We start from the raw sequence: 21,573 nt of genomic DNA on the forward strand, positions 1-21,573 counted from the left end.
AGGTCAGTCTCTAAGACTTTGATTGCCAGATGGATTTGCATGGCAGTTTCTTCATATATTGCCTGCAGAAAATTGCCACCTATCTCTATTACAGCACATTAAACTAGAAGTGTTGCTGCTTCTTGGGTGGAGTCCTGGGCTGTTCTATTCAATGAAATCTGTAGAGCAGCTGCTCTATATACCTTTATAAGATTCTACAGAGTGAATGTGGCAGCCCGAGAGGATGCCACATTTGGGTCCTTGGTGATGTAGGCAGGCTCATCTGTCCCTCCCTAGATGTCTGGCACTGTTTGGGTATGTCAGCTTCAGTACAAAATCCTATGTCTTTGCAACAGAATGGAAGATTAGGTTCTTACTTTGGTAATCTTCTTTCTGTTATAAGACAGAATTTACAACCCACCTTGTGCATACTTCTGATTCACATGTTTACTGTCTCAAACATTGCTGGTGTTTTTCACAGAACTTCTATCATTTAGATGAGGAAAAAAATAAATAAAGCTATTCTTTTTGGGTTTTTTATAAGATAGTGCTCTTTGCCCATAGCAGGTTGGTTTCTGGATACTCCTAAGTTCAAGTTCATTATTGTTTTTTATTGTTAATCATTGTTCTTTTGTCATGAGTTACAGAGCAGAACAGAAATGTAGTTTGTCTCCAGAGAAGTTTCTCGTGCCCTTCCTTTTCTCCTCTTCTGTTTCAGTGGAGTTCAATTGCTTTGGTACTAACTGAAGGGGGAGCTATTCTCCACTGGTGAAGAGGAGGCGTTGAAAGATGTGAGTGACATCCTTCTACAAAGTTTATGACTAAAGGAGGACAACAACTTCAGTACAGAATCCTATATCTTATAACAGAAAGAAGATTACCGAGGTAAGAACCTAATCTTCCATTGTTGGGACCTCTGCTTGGCAGAAGATGCAGACTCACATTGCGGAAGTCTGATAGCAGGATCAGCCCTTGGGGACAACTAGCTAGCCAACCTGCATTTGAATTTTTTTTAAATCTCAGGGGCTGTCGACTGCATAGCTGCTTGCATCCCTGATTTATCAGGAGCTTGAGTGCAAGCTCTTTGGCTACTTCCCAGCTTGACTGGGATTAATAGTAGGCCGGCTGTGTGGTTCTCCCCCCATCCCCTTTGTGGTGTGAAGTTTTCTGGGAGTTGAGGCTCAGTCTGACATCAGTCCGACTAGCAGCCCGTAGAACAAGTTCGTCCCACGAACCTGTGAGGCACATTTGTCCCAAATGCACTCCTGAGCTGAAGCAGAAAAGCATATGTCACAGTGAGTAAGGCTATTATAGTCTATAGGGAAAATCGGTGGGGTTGTTTCCAAAAATGAAATTTCAAGTTTGGTGCAGCCAGTGGCAAGGTCTCCCATCTCTAAAACCACTTTTCCTGCATTATTTTTTTGTGCTTCAGGGGAGTCCCCACGAGCTATTTTTGGCACAGTTTTGCTGGTGGAGGCCATCTTGGATTTTAAACTATTTTTTTTTTTCTGAAGCCTCCATCTACCTCAAAACCCCTCAATTTTACTTACGGATGGATCCCTCGGGCCTTCTTACCCTTGTATCATGCCAGATTTGTGATGGATGGATGGCCGAGGTGAGTCCATGTCCCACATGTGGTGGAGTGCATGTGAGAGGGGCTGGAGCCTTAGGCTTTGCCTCCTCTGATTCCTCTGCAGGAGGTGTGCTTCCAAGGGAGGAGATCCTTTCCAGAGCCCTCTGAATGTGCATTGGCTAAGCACATATAAGTGGATGCCGTGGGACTCAGGAGGACATGCAGAGGTTTCTTGCTGGGGCCCCTGAGATCTGCAGTACAAGGCGTCACCCCAGATTTTGTGAACCTTATGTGGAAGGCCTAATTGAACTGCCAAGATTCCTCAGAGCCTGCATTAAGCACAACGAAGGTGGGGGCCCAGAGGATCTCCCCTCAACATGCACCCTGACAGAGCTGGACTAGTATATTCAGTGTGACTTGGAAGATGAAAAGTCCAATTTCATGCCATTATTGTCCCAGGATGCAGTTTCTCTGGCAGAGTCTGGTTCTCTGCATGAGAACAGCGGTCAAGAAGAGGCAGTGGCCCTGGACCAGGGGGAAGCCCCACAGTGCACCAGCTTTTTGAAACCTCTGCACTCTCAGGCATTATATCTACCTCGCTGTGAGAATTGAAGCTGGAAGTTCCTCCATCCCCCTTATCACAGTGCTCAATTATGAGCAACTCAGTTACTATAACTGTGTGCTTTCCCTCATATCCAGACATCATAAAGCTGGTCATTGACCACTGGGGTTCTCCAGAGGGGTCCCTTTGAATGGCTAAAATTATATCCAGGCTTTATCCTCTGGCTCCAGATATCCAGCAGCTTTTTTTTCAACCAAAGAAGGATTCGCTGCTGGCATAGGTTCAAAATGAACCTCCTTGCCTAATGAAGGCGATGTGATGTTAAAGGATACTCAGGACCATAAAGTAGTGGCCCGCAAGAGACAATTTGAAGCTTTGACCCTAGAGATTAAGGCAGCAACTTCAGCTTCCTTTGTGGCATGTGTTTCCCTCCCCTAGCCTCGGATGAAGATAAGACCCCCAGATGCTCCAATCTGGGGTGAATTATAAAACGGGCACTATATGACATCATCAGAGTCATGAGCAAAGTGTTAGCCTATGCTATCTATGCCCGAAGGATGCTCTAGATCAGAGAGTGGGCAGGAGATTCAGTCTCTAAAGCCTCACTGAGTAGGCTCCCCTTTCAGAGGTAGATGCTATCTGGCAAGGGTCTGGGTGACCTGATGGCCAGTGTTACAGACCATCCCTAAGACCTTACTAGACATGACCCTAGATGGCTTGGGGTCTGAGAGACTTAAGTGACACAGAGGTCCTTTCAGCGGTAAGAGTTGAAGTTTAGCAGGGGCAAGAGACAGCAAACCTCTGGCTCTTACCCCTTTCCAGCCTCCAAGAAAACAGTGATACTAGAATTAGAGAATAATTCGGTGATCCGTTCCCATGGGTGACCGCAGTAAAATTGCAGGAACGGGTAAAATCAATATCTGTCGGCATGGGAACAAACCTTTTCACCGTTCCACTGAACATTGAAAAGGTTTGTCCCCGCGGGGAACCCCACCCACCACAACTCCCCGTTGTCCCATCATTGTGTGTTTGGCGGCTCCAGGCCCTCCCCTCGTGGGTCCATTGGCTCCAACCCACCCTTCCCTTGCTCATGGGTCTGGCGGCTCCAGCCAACCCCCCTTGCTTGTGGGTCTGGCGGCTCTAGCTGGCTTCACTCCCTCCCTGCTACTGGCACACACCTTGCAGAGTGAGCCGATCTTTACACAGGGCTGTAGGACGGTGCTCGCAGCCTTCGCTTTTCCAGGCTCCTCATAATGAATTAACTTCCTTTTTTCGCAAAGAAAGGAAGTTGTGTAATAAGGAGGAGCCCGGCAAAGGGAAAGCCAGGAGCATTGTTAAGCAAGCCTGTGTTCGACATCTCCCTAAAAATAAAGAAATAAATCTATGGGCAATTTTTTAACCTTTTTAAATATTTTGTTCGATTGTGACATCATCCAAAATAAAAACTACTGACGAAAACTAACTGCAGTCAATCTTAGAAGAAGAAATAATGGAAAAATGAGAACAAAACCAATAGTGCACCACTACCCATATGTGTTAAATATGCATATTCACATCTTATGCAACAAATCTTGATGATTAAAATAACCTTCATGATCAAAATAAATTATTACAGATAAATTGACATATTATAGAACTATATGCTCAGTGTTCAGTATCTATAATTAAAAACGCCATAGTTCTATCGGAAAAAAAAAAAAGAAACATTAAGAAGCTAAACGTTTAGTGATGCAATTTCTATTCTTAAAAATATACATGTAGTTCTCTATTTGGTTGTCAGATAAATTTTGAGACAGGCCATTTACAGTGATTTCTGGGTTCTAATTTGCAGACGTAATAATTTTTCTAGTTAAACAGACACTCTATTCCTAAACCTGTGAATAGTTAACCTCTTCTCGCGAGAACTCTTGTAGGGAGCTTCATTTGCATTCTTTTCACTCTTCCTCTCTTAACTCTGGGCTGTCCTTCAACTCTTAAGTTGTCTTCCTGCAAGCGATACAGTAAGAACTTGTTTTTTCTGCTTGTTTCTTTTCATTTTAAATTCAGTCCTTTTTTTTTTTTTGCTAACCGTTTGTGAGAGGATCTCCTTTGTGAGACAGCTTTGGCTGTGGGAGAGCACAGACTCTGAGGTTGAGGGTCTGCTTCCAAGAGACAAGACTGCTTTGCAGTGCACCCACTTGGTCAGCCTGCACTAGGGAGCAAAACTCACCCCAAATTTATCCACAGTGGGCTTGAGCTCAGGCTGAATGGATCTATGGCAGAGCCGACTGTGTTCCTTTCCCCTGTTTGCATGCACGTGATCTATTGGTGGTTGAGGTTTCCAGCTGTTCTATTGGGGGTTGAGGTCTCCAGCCGATTCATTGGGCAGTTTGGATTCCAAACTTGTTAAGGCAGAGGTTCTCCTTATGTTGTTTGCAGCTTCCTTTCTTGCAGCTTACAGTACACAGCATTCCACAGTGAATAACAGGCTGTCAGCATGGCAAACCAAATCGGGGGGGGGGGGGGGGGGGGGGGGGAGGGCATGCACTTAAAATTGATTTTTTGAGGTTCTTGGGTTAGAGATAGGTTCCCCCACCTCTAAAATCCCGAAATCACTATTTTGTGTTTCAGTGTAACTTCCCTCGGTCTATTTTTGGCTCTAAAATCATTGCTACAGTGGCCATCTTAGATTTCCTGATTTGAATTCAAAAGCCTCCATGTGCCTCAAAACACCTTGTTTTTTCTTAAAAACAGGTGGGATGGACTCCTCAGGTCAGGATACTTCGGATTCATGCCCATTTGTGGTGGATGGCAGTCTGAGGAACATCCATGTTCCATATGTCGTGGCACGTGAGAAGGGTGGAAGTCACTGGCTTAGTCCCCTCTGGTCCCTCGATGGTGTTAGCACCCAGTTGATCTGAGGAATGGGAAAAATGTTCAAATTTGACCTGCGGAACAGTGCAAGTGTCCCCCCGGGAAAATACAGCTGCAATATTACTGGGAAACCCCCCAAAAGAGCTAAACTGTGTCCACAGGTGCTGTATCCCAGAATACAGAGGGAGGAGCCTAAGGCCCTGATTGAGCCTGCCCAAGGCCCATCTCAGGGGAGGCATCTGAGCCAAATGCCTAAGGCCCCTCCTCTTGACTTTTTATTAATGGGCTGTATATTGCTGTGCCCATAGAAAAAAAAAAAAGTAATGAGGTCATTTGCATGCCAGAATATTAAAATGTATAACCGCACAGAAAACCATGCGGTGAGCCATTTTGAGAATCAGATCAGCAAATTCTGTCGGTCGCTAAACCAGTCAAACTGATTTAGCAACCAGTAGTACGTGATTGGAAAGTTTTGTGAATCTAGCCCTTTGTGCCTGGAAATTTGATCAATCAACTTGTTTCCTTTCAAGATTATTTGTAAACTAGTCTTTAAGCCCATTACACTAATGGGTGCTAGAATAGATGTGTGTATGTCTTTCTTTCTTTCTTTCTCTCTCTCCCCTTGGCCGCTTTCTGTCTGTATGTCTCTCTTTCCACCATTGTCCACCACCACCCCTTGCCTGCTCCCCCTGTCCAGCAGTAGCCCTTCTCCCTTTCTTTTACCTCCCCCGTGTCCAGTAGCACCCTTTCCCTGCTCCCCCTTTCCAGCAGCACCCTTCTTCCTTAGTTTTACGTCTCCCCTGTCCAGCACCACCCCTTCACTGCTCCCCCTATCCAGAAGCACCTCTTCCCTGCTCCTCCTGTCCAGCAGCACTCCTTACCTGCTCCCCATGTCCTTCTTCCCTGCTCCTGTCCAGCAGCACTCCTTATTGCGCCCCCTATCCCTCTTGCCTGCTCCCCCTGTCCCTCTTCCCTGCTCCCCGTGTTCAGCAGCACTCCTTACTTGCTCCCCCTGTCTCTCTTCTGTGCTCCCCCTGTCCAGCAGCACTCCTTACTTGGTCGTTTGTGTCTGCTCTCCTCTTCTTTAAAGCAGCCTGGTGAAGATTGTGGCCAGCTGTAGCAAACCTTGCAGGCCGCTCTGCACCTCGGTAGCACATTCCCTCTGACGCGATCGCGTATGTCAGAGGAAACGTGCTACCTGCGAAGTTTGCTACAGCCAGCTGCGATCCTCACCAGGCTCCTTTGAAGAGAAGCGGCGTTGGCAGCAGTTGATGAGTGAGTGGAGAGTCTCCGGAGTGTTCCCTGCCGCCGTGTTCTACAATAGAATTTGGCCACTGACCAGAAAACACGGTGGCAGGGATCACGAAACCCTAAGTGCGCATGCGTGCTTAGGGTTTTATTATAGAGGATATGTTTAAAAGTACTGTTCCCAATAAAAATCCCCTGGACTCTACCATTTGCCTTTTTTCCATTGAGAAAATTGCCCCTTTAGTCTTCTGTTTCCTATCTATTCACCACAAATGCTTTTAAAAAAATTAAACTAGCGAAAGCTTTTCAATATTTCCTCGGTGAGAATGATTACAGAAGGTAAATATGAGATACAAGTCCGTGTACAAAGATGTGTTCAATCAAAACACTTAAGAACCTATTTCAATCACATCAGTTTTATTGTTTTTGGAGTCAATAGAAATTTTCATTCCTGTTGAGCTGTTGGGGTTTTTGTGTTTGTTTTTAAACATACCGTATAAAAAATAAAATAGCTGTAACGAAATCCTTGCAAAATCTTTCCAATGGTCAACTACAAATTACTCGCTGGGCAACATTTTTAAAAGTTTGGTTGAGAACTAGATGTGTGCCTAATTCAGTCAAATGTTTTCAGTGAGGATTTTCGGTTGCATAAAAGCATGCATACCATTTCATGACTTAAATTTGCATGTTCAGAAAATGGATATCTGAGATTGTGAACTGAGGTTGTGTTAGATTTATGAATGAAAGAAAGACTGAAAAAAAAATCATCATGGTAATTTGCATAACTTTTGTGCCTCATTTTGCAATGTGTAAGTTGCACACACATTTCAGATACAGCATCCCAGTTTTCAAAGTCAACTTATGCATTAACTTCTGTTTGAAAACTGAGTTCATTTTGTGTACTCGTACACTTGAAATAATATGTATAGCTGTACTACTGAAAATGTATCTCATGTCTGCAAGTAATTTAAAAAAAAACCTTCTAGCTGATATTCAACCAGTGGTAATAAGAGTTTTTTTCTTAAATGGTTACCGTTGCTGGCAGAATTTTGCCCAAGATATTCCAGGCACTAGCATTGAATATCCAGGATTTATTATCCCCTGTGATGGCTTCTGGAGCTTGTGGATGTCCTGCATAATGGTCAGCTGGGTCCACATAAGACAGTTAATCAGGCCTTCAGCCCCACTCCTTCTGATCTATCTCCCTCTGCGATCCACCTCAAATCCCTTGTGGTCTAGCAAGGGCAATGGGAATAGGAGCAAAGATTGTGACTCCAAAATAGTTGCCTTGACCTCTCACAGTACTACTGAAATACTATGAAGCTGCCGCTAGAGATCTTGGCAGCTATTTTGGAGTCTCAGCCAGTAGGTCAGGAGCGAGTGAGCTTTGCTTACCCCCATTGTCCCCACTAGGCCTAGAGGAACCTGTCCTGAATGGCAGGAGGGATATGGATGGGGTTGACTCATCGAGGGGTGTGGGAGGAGGGTATGATCTTAGTTGGAGGACATGGATTGTAAGGAGTGGGGCTACTTGTGTGTGTGTGGGGGGGGGCTACTTGTGTGTATGTGGGAGGGGGGAGATGGAGGAACTAAGGAGCACTTTAACCCTTATGTAGGTGCCATCCAGTATTTATTGCTGGCACTCACATAGTTAACCAGCTAAATTTAGGACAGGTTTTGAACAGTTCTAAATTCATTCAGTTAGCTATATGGATGCTGATACATAATATTGCCTTCACCTTCCCAACTCTTATTTCCTTAATTCTTTAGCCCATCCTCCCAAAAAAGCCCAGAATGGGTTACAGATTAATACATTCACAATTCTATAAACAAAACATCAATAACAATATAATATCATAATCCTTAAAAAAAGATAAGTTTTTGTAACCTTTTGGAAAATTAACATCCCATCCAATCAGGGCCAGTGTTAGGGGGGGCAGTTGTCCCAGGCCCCACAGCTACAAGGGGCTCTCCCAATTGCCTGGTGAGGTGAATTTCCCTTCCTTCCCTGCCTGCCACTCATTTGCTGCCCTTTCTCTCCTGCCTCGGCAGCATGTAAACAAAACTAACCCATGCCATGGGGCCCTAATGCTGTGCATGCTGCTTCCAGTTTCCCTCCTCATCCCTCCATGAAATAGGAAGTTACATCATGAGGGGGAAGAAGGAAGCCATCAGTGGCACACACAGTGTTGGGGCCCTGCAGCATGGGTTAGGTTTATTTTCATGTGGCAGTGGTAGGAGGGAGAGCAAATGAGTGACAGGCAGGGGAGGGTGAGAAGTTTACAGCGGCATGCATAAGTTTAGGGCCCCACAGCATGGGTGACAGGCAGGGAAGTGAGCTCCTGATTCCTAAAGACACTCCAGAAGGAAGGAACCAGGAAGAGGCTTCTATGAGCGACCTGAAGGGTGAGGGGAAAGAGATGGGACCATACAGCATGATGGAAGAAAGAAAGAAAAAGAAAAAAATGGGACAGGAGTATTGGGGGAAAGATACTTAAGGGGAGGAGGAGACAGGGTAATGCTGGGGGTTGAGAGACAAAAGGGCATGTTAGATGGGGAAGAAATAGAGAAGATGTTGGATTGTGGGGACCTAAGAGAAATATATAGAGAGAGGAGATCCTGGATGGCTGTAGTAGAGGTGGAGAAGAGATTCTGGATGGATGGGGGAAAGGGCGACACTGAATGGAAATGGGGAGAGAGGAGGGAAACAGTGGATGGAAAGGGAAAGAGAGAAGGGGAGACGCTGGTTGAAAGGGAGAGAGGGAGGAAACTGGATGGAATAAGAGAAGAGGACACAGTTAATGAAAGTTTGAGAAATACAGTATGAGGAAGGGCAATGAGAGGGCCAGGGTGAGGGAAATTGATAGAGACCTTAAGGTAGATGTAAAAAGAAGGAAATTGAAGACTGGGTAGTAAGATTGAAATCTTGTCAAAGAGGCAGAAAAATAATTGAAGTAATTGAAAGGAAAAAAATCAATGCTGGAGATGGATGTAATGGAAGAAGTGAAGAAGGCAGTACTTTTTATCCATACTACTCAACAAAATAGTGTGTGTACTTTTGTTTTTATGTATATTATCCTGGAAACCGCTGAGATTTTTGGTGGTATAAAAACTTTTAAAATAAATAAATACTTTCCCCCTGCTCCTAAGACTTAAATTTTAGCTCCCATGAAAGTTAAGAGCAAATATCTCAGAAATGAATAGACAACAGTAAATTAATATATAATATAATATGTCTATTTTATGATGTTTTAAGATTATGTATGTACTAGTGTTTAAGCCCGTTACATTAACGGGTACTAGTAAAGCCTCCTTCCATCACATGTCCCCTATTTTCAGCCCCAGCTCCAGCTCCAAACCCATTTTTACCCCCCAGCTCCTTTCTCCCATCTTTTCCCTTTCAGCCCCAGCCCCCTTTTCTCACCAGCAGCATTTTCCTCCCTACCCCACTTCCCTGTACAGTGGCAGCAGAAGCATACCCTCTCCCTCCATTTCCCTGTGCAGCAACATTTCCCTCCCTCACCCCACTTCCCTGTGCAGCAGCACCTCTTCCCTGCTCCCCTTGTCCAGCAGCACTTCTTCCCTGCTCCCCCTGTCCCTCTTCCCTGCTCCCCTTGTCCAGCAGCACCTCTTCCCTGCTCCCCCTGTCCCTCTTCCTTGCTCCCCCGGTCCAGCAGCACCTCTTCCCTGCTCCCCCGGTCCAGCAGCACCTCTTCCCTGCTCCCCCTGTCCCTCTTCCTTGCTCCCCCGGTCCAACAGCACCTCTTCCCTGCTCCCCCTGTCCCTCTTCCTTGCTCCCTCGATCCAGCAGCACCTCTTCCCTGCTCCCCCTGTCCAGCAGTACCTCTTCCCTACTCCCCCTGTCCCTCTTCCTTGCTTCCCTGGTCCAGCAGCACCTCTTCCCTGCTCCCCCGGTCCAGCAGCACCTCTTCCCTGCTCCCCCGGTCCAGCAGCACCTATTCCCTACTCCCCCTGTCCCTCTTCCTTGCTCTCCCGGTCCAGCAGCACCTCTTCCTTGTTCCCCCTATCCCTCTTCCCTGGTCCAGCAGCACCTCTTCCATACTCCCCCTCATTGCCTTCCTTACTTTGTCCCACCCCCACCCTCCGAAGCCAGCCTGCCTGCCATCCCCCTGTGCAGTAGAACCCTCTCCCTCTCCCCCTCCCCGCCACTATCGCTGCCGTGCAGCCGACCCCACTGACCCTCCCACCGCGAGATGACTGTCAAACCTCCCGGCTCCAGCAGCAGCCGCATCACACTAAAGACGCTGCTTCGCGGCCTTCCCATGCTCTGATTTTCTCTGCCGCATCTCTGATGACATCATCAGAGACACGGCAGAGGAAATCAGAGCATAGTGTGATTCGGCCGCTGCTGGAGCCAGGAGGTTTGACGGTTGTCTCGCGGTGGGAGGGTCAGCGGGAGTTCGTGTGCGCTGGGGAGGGATGCACCAGGGGTGGGGGAGGGGGGGCGACGATGGCGGCAAATTACTTAGAAGAAATTGCTGGAGAGCAGGGAGGGCCGCGTTTTAAAATTTCTCTGCTGGCAAGTGGCACAGATTGTAAGCGTGTGGGGCTGTAGTAAGTTGTATCAGGCTGTTGTGTAGTGCTGTAGTAAGCGCGCATGCGCACTCTTGCCGGCCACGGACTTACGGATCTCGAAATACACCGGTAAGAGTGCGCATGCGCTTAGGGTTTTATTATAGTAGATAACCTTGTTAACCGTTTAGTTGTAAACGGTATAGACATTTTTTAAATAAATAAATACTATTTTCCAAACTGCTGTTTTCTATTGTTAGCATTCAGCTTTCACTTGAGTGTAATTTTTTCTTTGATTTGTATCCAGTTCTGTAGGTACATTTGCCCGTGCTTTAGACTGCAGTAGTTCAGTCAGACAGCCAAGCTTACACATGAGTGCTGCAGCAGCTTCTCGGGACATCACATTGGTAAGAATAGAAGGTGACAAACCTAAGGATTATTTGGAGGAAGATATATGTACCATGCAGAAAGAAGTAAACAATTGCTGACTGTTCAAGTATTGAAAGTAGGGCAGATCTTCAACAGATCTCTATATATTTTGTTGAGTTTGAACATTATGTTAAATTAGATTTATTGGCCCGGAAACATTTCAAGGTAAATTCTGGTGCACATGGCATATGAGTCCTAATGATTGGATTAAATTCCCCAAGCTGTGTAGAAGGAATCATACACTTTATCCCAGACAAGCAGGCAGCATATTCTCCCACATGGGTGACATCACCGATGGAACCCCGGTATGGACACTTGAAAAGTGAATCACAACTTTAAAGTTTAGAAAGTTCACAATCAGTCCGCACCGTGCATACCTGAGTGTCTTCCCGCCCAATGTAGGTGCACGGTCCCTCAGTTTCTTAATTTTCACGTAGCTAAGAAGACACATTGCAATGGCTGTTGAAAACTTTTTTGCTTTTCCACTCTCGCGTCGGTGACTTTTCAGTCATTTTCGTGTTGTTTTTTCTTCTTTATTTCTTTATTTTACTTCTGGTTAAAAACAAACAAACAACTTTTCTTTTTATCTCTCTCGCAGGTTCAGCCCGGCGGGGCTTATTGTACCACCTTGACCTTCGGCTTCGATTTTGCCTGCAGACGGGATTTAAGAAGTGTGGTCATTGTGCTCGGCCCATCTCTGTGACTGACCCACATCGCTGGTGTCTCCAGTGTTTTGGACCGAAGCACCGCACGGAAACCTGTACCCGGTGTTCTTCGATTTTGCCTGCAGACGAGATTTAAGAAGTGCGGTCGCTGTGCTCGGCCCATCTCTGTGACTGACCCACATCGCTGGTGTCTCCGGTGTTTTGGATCGAAGCACCGCACGGAAACCTGTACCCGGGGAAGAGGAATTCGAAAAACCATCTTTTTCAACAGAAACTACTATTTGGTGTCGCTATGGAGGGGGAGCCGACATCGGCATCGACCAAGACAACACCGCATATGTCGACACTGGCAGAAACATCTCTGGTGTTGCAACCTCCTGTGAGTAAGCCAGCTAAGAAGCCTTCCCCTACCCTATCTAGGACTCGGGTCAAAATGGCATTGAGTCGAGTCATGCTGACCTCGAAAAAGTGCCGTAAGCGCCTTGACATCAGCTTCCTCATCACCAGACCGGAGTGCTGCACCAGAGGTACCGGCAAGAAAAGCCAGTGATACCGGTGCTTTCCCTTAAGCAAAAACTTGATAAATTGCTTCAGGAGGAATTGGGTGAGCATTTTCAAATGCTGTTGCCGGCCCAACTTATGGCTGCGCCGTTACCGACTGTACAGGCTAAGTTGACACCGGCTCTCCAGGCGGTTCAGTCTGAGTAGATAGCGACTCTGACCGCACCTCTAATTGATGCTCCACCGGTGCGGAGACCATTGACAAGGGTGTTAATTGATTCCACCGGCTGTCCTTGACACAAACATCCAGGGAGGCGACTCCAGTGCGGTCCCGCAAAGCCACTAGTAAGCCCAAATATCTGGAGGCTTCAGCACTGGGTCTTCGACACCGTCCCCTTTCCATTCATGATTCTGATTTGTTTGGGGTCTCAGAGCAGGAACCACTCTCTTCTGAGGATGAGGATTCTTCATCTTCGCCTCAACGTTCTACTCAAGGGCCTACTTTGGAGCAGTCCTCTTTTTCCAAGTTTCTTCGCCAAATGTCTGAAGAGCTTTCAATCCCTCTGGAAGCGGACTCTAAATATTCTAAGCAGTTCCTGGAGGCCTTGGATTATGACCAGCCACCTAAAGATCTACTAAAACTTCTACTACATGACATCTTGAGAGAGACTTTCTATAAGTATTTGGAAATACCTCTTTGTGTTCCTGTGGCTCCTAAAAAGTTGGACTCCCTGTATAGAGTGGTTCCTCTCCCAGGCTTTGACAAGCCTCAACTCCTTCATGAATCTTTGGTTGTGGAATCCACTTTAACTACAGGAGCTAGTGTCTATGCTTCTGCCCCTCCTGGCAGAGAGGATAGGGTGATGGTCAAATTTGGCAAACGCCTATATCAGAATGCCATGTTGGCCAACCGAGCTGGAAATTACAATTTTCATTTTTCGTTTTATTTAAAACACCTGATAAAAAAATTTTTAGCTTTTCAGAAATACATTCCATCACGCAAGTCTTCAGCATTTCAACAACTTATTGCTTCTGCTTTCCAACTGCGGAAATATATGGTGTGCACCACGTATGACAACTTTGAACTCGCTTCACGTGCAGCAGCCATGTCGGTGGCTGTGAGAAGCTTGGCATGACTATGTGTTTCTGAGCTTGATGTTAATCATCAAGATAGGTTGGCCAATGCACCCTGCCTGAGAGATGAGCTCTTTGGCCCATCTATGGACAGGACCACTCATAAACTTTCTGTCCATGAGACCCATTGGGACACATTGGTCAAGGCCAAAAAAGAAGCCTCCACCTCCTAGAGCTTTCTGGCCTGCTTCATCATATCAACGCAGGTATACTGCTAAACCTGCTCCTCCTACTCAGTCTAGGAAACAGAAGCCACAACCATGTCAACAACCTACACAGCCTTTTTGACATGTTCCTCAGAAGCATAACCACTATTCCTATTCTCCATCTTCTTCCACAGCCAATCGGAGGACAGCTTCAACATTTTAGCAGTCGTTGGGAACTCAAAACCACAGATCTCTGGGTTCTAACATCATTCGACAGGGGTATGCTCTTCATTTTCATACCCTTCCTCCAATGGGTATGCTCTCCATTTTCATACCCTTCCTCCGGATCATCCTCCAAGAGAGTCTGTTATGGATTCTGCACAGTACTCTCTTCTACTTCAGGAGATTCAATCCCTCTTCCTCCTAAATATCATTGAGGAAGTGCCTCTCTCTCAACAACATCAGGGATTCTACTCCCATTACTTCTTGATTCCCAAAAAGACGGGAGGACTGCAACCCATTCTGGATCTGAGAGATCTCAACAAATTTCTCATCAAGGTGAAATTCCAAATGCTCTCCCTTGCTCTGCTCTATCCTCTGCTGGATCAGAACGATTGGCTATGCTCTCTGGATCTCAAGGAAGCCTATACTCGTATTCCAATTCATCGAGCTTCCCGAAAATATCTCCGCTTCCAAGTGAATTTGCGTCATTATCTGTACAAAGACTTCCGTTAGGACTGGCATCTTCTCCCAGAGTCTTCACAAAGTGCCTGATTGTAATGGCTGCATCTCTCCGATCCCACGGTCTTCAAGTCTTTCCTTACTTAGACGACTGGTTAATCAAAGCTCCTTTGATTCAGGGAGTGACTTTGGCAACATCTCAAGTCTCATGTTTATTAAAAAATTTTATACCGCTCAATCAAACTTCTAAGAGGTGTACAAATAATTTTTTTTACAAAAATTACAGAAGTATAGGTAAAAACTTTGGAAAAATAGACCTCATGAGGTTAGTAAGACAAATAATATACAAACTTTAGACAAACAGGAACATGAGGGCAAAAATGGGAAGAATTACAATAATCAGAGGAAAGTGAACATAAAAGGAAAGATACATTAGGAGGGGATCCGAATAAGGGCAGTTAGTTATCAAAAGCATCTTGAAATAAGAATGTTTTTAACTTGTTTTTAAAATGAGAAACGGATACTTCTAAATGAAGACGATTAGAGATGGCGTTCCAAAGAGAAGGGACGATTACAGCAAAATTGTTAGATCTAATAGTATTGATGTGCTTTAAATAGGAAATCATTAAGAGATTTTGAGAAGTTGAGCGGAGGGCTTTAGATGGGACAGTAAGGTATGATTAGACTGTTAATAAATTCAGGTTGTTTGCTTGGACGAATTTTAAATGTCAATAAAAGGATTTTGTAATTTATTCTGTGTTAGACAGGAAGCCAATGGGCTTTATGAAGAAGGGGTGAGACATGATCATATTTTTTAGATTGAATATGATTTTTACAGCAGTATTCTGTACAATTTGTAGTTTCCTGATTATATACACTCATTTAGTCTGTGCACAACTTGTGCATTCGTTCATTAGGTGTACGTCCCTGATGTCAGAGGGAGGCAGTGGTCATAATAATGTGACTCAACTGTGTACTTGTTACAGAGTAGACGTGTCTTGTTGGAGAAGTTCCCTGTACCCCTTCTTCTTATGTTTCCTATTGTAGTGGTTATTGAATGCTTTGGTACACACTGAAGAGAGGCAGTATAGCCCATTGAGCAATGAGGCAGACCTGAAGAAACAGTGTATGATTCCTTCTGCACAGCTTACGGTTGGGGAAATTAACCCAATCATCAGGACTTATATGCCATGTTACCGGAAAGAAGATTATTGAAGTAAGAACCTAATTTTCCCTACTGCTCACAATGGTTCATTTTTAACTATAACTTACAGAACTAATTTGATGATAAAGGAGAAAAAGTGATAGTCCAGTACCATAAGGCACAAAGTTCTCAAGGTATGGCAAAAGGGGAACTTTACTGCATCGTGATGTACCACAGGAGTCACCACCCTGCAGGTTCTCTGTTGTTGACTCCAGTGGTAAAGAAATAATGCTCTCTGCAAGCCACCTCAAAGGCTGTTAGTCTATCAGCCTGGGAGCACTGAGATGCTAGGCAATGGCCCGATGCTCTTCTGGGCTATCTCTAAAAAGAGCAGTAGCTATAGAAAAAGTCCCCACCACAAAAGTTCACCTCACTAGCCTCTGATTCCCCCATCCCCCATTCCTTCAAAAATCCATGGCAGTCTAGGGGCTGAACAGGAGTGATTTCTGGTCATTCCTGCCCTGTTGGTGCTGGACTCCAAAATGGCCCCAGCAACCCCTAGCGGTAGCCTTATGATACTACCCTAGGGTTCATCTTTCCATATGAGAGCAAAAGAAGCCCTTATATGGAAAGATGACCCTTGAGACTACTGCTAGGGAGTCGCTGGGGCCATGTTGGATCCTGGCACTGGCAGGGCAGGAGCAACTGGATTGTTCCTGTCCACTCCTAGACCACCATGGATTTTTGAAGGTATGGAGTGGTATGGTGGACCTTTGAGGTAGGGGTGCCATTGCAGGGGACATTTTCTATAGCAGCTGCCATTTTTAGAAATGGCTTAGGAAGCTGAATCTCCTGGGTGGTAAAAGTTGGGGTTACTGTACTATCATTATAGATCCATAACATAATTTATCTCAGGACAAGCAGGCAGCATATTCTCACACATGGGTGACGTCACCAATGGAACCCCAGTATGGACATTTGAAAAGTGAATTGCAACTTTAAGTTTAGAAAGTTCGCGATCAGCCTGCACTGCGCCTGTGTGAGTGCCTTCCCGCCCAACATAGGTGTGCAGTCCCTTCAGTTTTCTAGTTTCCGCGGAGCTAGAAAGACAAGTTTTTCAACGGCCGTTGAAAATTTTTCTCTCGCTTGCCTTCCTGCTCTTGCAGATTGTGACTTTTTATCACAGTTTTCATTTAAAAAAAAAAAAAAAAGTGAAAAGATTTCTTTTTTTCTTTTTCCTTTGCTGTTGTGGGCTTTCGGCCCAGTGGGGCCTTTCACCATCGAATTCGATTTTTCCACGGCGATCTTTCCATCCATGTCCCGCTCATCCCGCTCATCGATGTGCTTGGGCCATATCCGTCACCAATCCTCACCACTGGTGCCTCCAGTGTCTGTGGCCCAAACACCGTCCCAAATCCTGCTCTTGTTGCTCCTCCCTCCAGAAGCACACTCTAAAGAACAGGTTACTACAACAAAAACAGCTTTTTGGCACCGCAGTGGAAGTGGAGCCAACTTCATCTCCGACACCACCCGCACCGACCAAGACTGCACCGACCAAAATGACACTGAGACCTTCAATTACGGTGGATCCACCAACTTTAACTCCGGTGTCACAATTCACCATGTCTCTAGGTAAACCGGCTAAGAAGCCTTCCACTTCCCTCTCTGGGATGCAGGTCAAAGCTGCAGTGAGTCAAGTCCTGCCGACATAAGAACAGCCTTACTGGGTCAGCCCAATGGTCCATCAAGCCCAGTAGCCCGTTCCCACGGTGGCCAATCCAGGTCACTAGTACCTGGCCAAAACCCAAGGTGTAGCAATATTCCATGCTACCAATACAGGGCAAGCAGTGGCTTCCCCCATGTCTTTCTCAATAACAGACTATGGACTTTTCCTCCAGGAATTTGTCCAAATCTTTCTTAAAATCAGCTACACTATCTGCTATTACCACATCCTCTGGCAACGTGTTCCAGAGCTTAACTATTCTCTGAGTGAAAAAAAATTTCCTCCTATTGATTTTAAAAGTATTTCCATGTAACTACATCGAGTGTCCCCTAGTCTTTGTAATTTTTTACGGAGCGAAAAATCGATCCACTTGTACCCATTCTACTCCACTCAGGATTTTGTAGACTTCAAATATATCTCTGCTCAGCCGTCTCTTTTCCAAGCTGAAGAGCCCTAACCTTTTTACTCTTTCCTCATATGAGAGGAGTTCCATCCCCTTTACCGTAAGTCCCGCAAATGTATGGCTCTGTTCTTGATGAGTGCCTCTACTTCGGCCTCCTCATCCCCGGACCATGCTGCTAAGTCAACGTTACCAGCTAAAAAGCAATCGGTACCGGTTCTTTCCCTTAAGCAGAAGATTGACAACTTGCTAAGGGAAGAACTATGGGAACATTTTCACATGTTGGTACCGTCCTCCCTTGTGCAGCTGATGGCACCGACTCTCCAGGAGACGGTCCGGTCTGAGTTCCTCCCGGCTTCGGCCACTCTTGTGACTACTACTCATCCGGTGCGGACATCCTTGACACGGGAGTCGAGTATTCCACCAATTCGGCACCGGTCTTCCTCTGCCACATCAAGAGAGGCCACACCGGTACGGGCAGACAAAGCCTCACGCAAACCTAAGCATCTTGAGGCCTCGACACCGAGCAATTGGCACCGATCTCACCATTCATCTTTCCTACTGAGAGATTCAGACCTATTGTGGGGGACTCTGAGCCTACAAAGGACGATTCTTCTGCTTCTTCTTGTCGTTCACCAACCAGAGCATCGTCTGAGAAGCTTTCCTTCTCTAGGTTCATGCGCAGAATTGCAATGAGCCTGGATATTCCTTTAGAGGTGGATTCCAAATATAGCAAAGAATATTTGGAAACTCTTGATTACAGCCTTCCCCCTAAGGATATGCTAAAGCTTCCTCTTCATGGCATACTTCAAGAGACTTTTTATAAGAACTTTGAGACTCCTCTTTCTGTGCTAGTAGCCCCCTAAAAGTTGGAATCTCTCTGTAAGGTGGTGCCATTACCAGTTTTTCACAAACCTGAATTGCCCCATGAGTCTCTAGTGGTGGAGTCCACATTGAAAAAGTCATTTGGGGCTAGTGTGTATGCGTCCATACCTCCTGGCAGAGAGGAAAGGACCATAGACAAGTTCAGCGAACAGGGCAGGAAATTATAATTTCTTCTTTTCCAAAAATACATCCCTGCACATAAAGCCAAAAATTTTCAGTCTCTTGTCTCTACTGTCCTACAGCTTCGTAAATATATGGTGAGATCAGCCTTTGCCACTTTCAAACTCACCTTTTGAGTGGCAGCTATATCGGTGGCAATGAGACGTCTTGCGTGGTTGTGTGTTTCAGACCTCAACATTAACCACCAAGACTATCTGGCCAATGCTCTTTGCCTTGGTGATGAGCTGTTTGGAGCCTCTACTGACACTGCCACCCAAAAGCTGTCTGCTCACAAAACCAGATGGGATGTGCTGGTGAAACCCAAAAAGAAGCCTCTATCTGCTCGTCCATTTAAACCTGCTTCTTCTTACCAGAGCAGATATACTGCAAAGCCTACTGCTCCTCCTCTACCTCGTAGGCAGAGACATCATCTACGTTAACAATCTAAACAACAGGCTGCTCCTCAAAAGCCTGCACAGCCTTTCTGATGTGCTCCTTCAGAGCATAGCCACCCTCCCTCTGCTACTCACTCTGCCTCAGCCGATAGGGGGAGGTCTTCAGATTTACATCAATCGCTGGGAGCTCATAACATCAGATCTTTAGGGCCTCAACATCATTCATCAGGGTTATGCCCTTCATTTTCACACCCTTCCTCCAGACCATCCTCCAAGAGAGTCTGTTTTAAACCTGACACAGACCTCTCTACTACTCCAGGAGGTTCAATCCCTTCTTCTTCTCAATGCCATCGAGGAAATTCCTCCCTCTCAACAGCATCGAGGTTTTTACTCCCAATACTTCTTGGTCCTGAAAAAGACTGGAGGACTGCGACCCATTCTGGATCTCCAGGCCATCAACAAATATCTTGTCAGAGAGAAGTTTCGAATTCTCTCTCTCACCCTTCTCTATCCCCTATTGGCTCAGAACGAATAGCTATGCTCTCTGGATCTCAAGGAAGCCTAGGCGCATATACCAATACATCTGGCTTTCAGAAAGTACCTTTGATTCCAAATCAGTCATTGTCACTACCAGTATAAAGTCCTTCCATTCGGCCTGGCATCTTCTCCCAGAGTCTTCACAAAGTGCTTAATTGTAGTGGCAGCAGCCCTCCGATCCCAAGGTCCCCAGGTGTTTCCATATATGGACAACTGGTTGATTAAGGCTTCGTCGTCATAGGAGGTGGCTCTGGTGATGACTCACACCATTTCTTTACTTCAAGTCTTAGGCTTCAAAATCAATTTCCCAAAGTCCAACCTGCAGCCGACTCAACGTCTCCAGTTCATCAGGGCTATTCTGGATACACTCTTCTGAGGGCGTTTCTTCCCCCAGATCGCCTAACCGTTTTGCTTTATCTCTTGTCAGCAGAAGTTTCTGCTCCAAACAATCTCTGCGAGATGCATAATGGTTCTCCTGGGCCACATGGCCTCAACAATTCATGTCACCCCACTTGCTAGACTGCATCTTCGCAATCCTCAGTGAACCCTCGCTTCTCAGTGGTCTCAGGCAACAGATCTGTTATCACAGCATATCTCTGTAACCTTATCTCTTCTGCAGTCGCTCCACTGGTGGATGACCTCTAATCTATCCAGAGGTCTCCTTTTCCATCTCCCTCCTCATCAACTGTTGCTCACAACAGATGCTTCTCCATACGCTTGGGGGGTGCATTTGAGCGGTCTTCAGACGCAAGGTCACTGGACTACCACAGAGCGCAAATTTCACATCAGTTTGCTCAAGCTCCGAGCGATGTATTATGCGCTGAGAGCTTTCCAACATCTTCTGAACGATCAAGTCCTCCTCCTTCGCATAGACAATCAAGTATCAATGTACTACATAAACAAGCAAGGAGGTACGGGCTCTCTTCCTCTTTGTCAAGAAGTTCAAAGGATTTGGCTTTGGGCAACAACCCGCAACCTTTTCCTAATGGCAGTCTACATTCAGGGAGAGAAGAATTCCTTGGCAGACAACTTCAGCAGAATTCTTCAGCCTCACAAATGGATATTCAGTTCCACAACTCTTCAGTATATCTTCACACACTTGGGCACTCCTCAAGTAGACTTGTTTGCTGCTCCCCACAATCACAAGTTGCCCCAGTTCTGCTCCAGGCTTTTCTCTCCTCACCGTCTGGAAGCAGATGCATTTCTCCTAGACTAGACGCAAATATTTGTTTATGCGTTTCCTCCCACTCCTCTTATCTTGAAAACTCTGTTCAAACTCAAACAGGAATCGGCCACCATGATACTAATAGCTCCTCGGTGGCCCAGACAGCATTGGTTCTCCCTTCTACTTCAACTCAGCACCAGGAAGCCCATACCTCTTCCAATATTTCCTACTCTGCTTACACAGAATCAAGGAGCTCTTCTTCATCCCAACCTACAATCGTTGCACCTGACAGCTTGGTATCTCTCGGGCTGACTTCATTACATCTCTCTCAGCCCGTACATGATATTATTGATGCCTCCAGGAAACCGGCCACTCAACAATGTTATCAACAAAAGTGGACTCAGTTTTCTTCCTGGTATCTCCGTCATCATCATCATGATCCAACTTCCTTGTCAGTGGAATTGGTGTTGGACTATCTACTCTATCTGTCTCACTCTGGCCTCAAGTCTACCTCTATCAGAGTCCATCTTAGCGCTATTACAGCTTTTCACGTGCCAGTCAAGAGGAAGCCTCTTACTGCTCATCCTTTGGTCTCCAGATTCATGAAAGGTCTTTTCAATGTTAAACCACCTCTCAAACCTCCTCCTGTAGTCTGGGACCTTAATGTAGTTCTTTCTAGGTTGATGAAGCCACCATTTGAACCAATGGCAACATCTCATCTCAAGTTTCTCACCTGGAAAGTTGTTTTTCTGATCTCGCTCACTTCTGCCAGGAGTATTCAAAGGATTACATACTATATTTCTCATTTTAAATCCATGTGTTCTTTCCTTTTAATATGCAATCCAGTCAGGCTCAAAAAGA

General features: G+C 45.7%; 1 protein-coding gene across 8 annotated transcripts in view; it reads left to right on the forward strand.

Moving 5' to 3' along the window:
- Window positions 1–21,573, forward strand: part of MTA1 (metastasis associated 1) — a 428,762-nt gene that overhangs the window by 194,751 nt on the left and 212,438 nt on the right. For all 8 annotated transcript variants that reach the window (XM_033951860.1, XM_033951862.1, XM_033951865.1 and 5 more), the window contains one exon: window positions 11,056–11,155. In XM_033951860.1, the coding sequence (XP_033807751.1) occupies window positions 11,056–11,155 (100 nt within the window). The remainder of the gene's footprint in view (window positions 1–11,055; window positions 11,156–21,573) is intronic.

Source organism: Geotrypetes seraphini, chromosome 7 (genome assembly GCF_902459505.1).
Source record: "Geotrypetes seraphini chromosome 7, aGeoSer1.1, whole genome shotgun sequence".
In the NCBI taxonomy this organism is placed as follows: domain Eukaryota; kingdom Metazoa; phylum Chordata; class Amphibia; order Gymnophiona; family Dermophiidae; genus Geotrypetes; species Geotrypetes seraphini.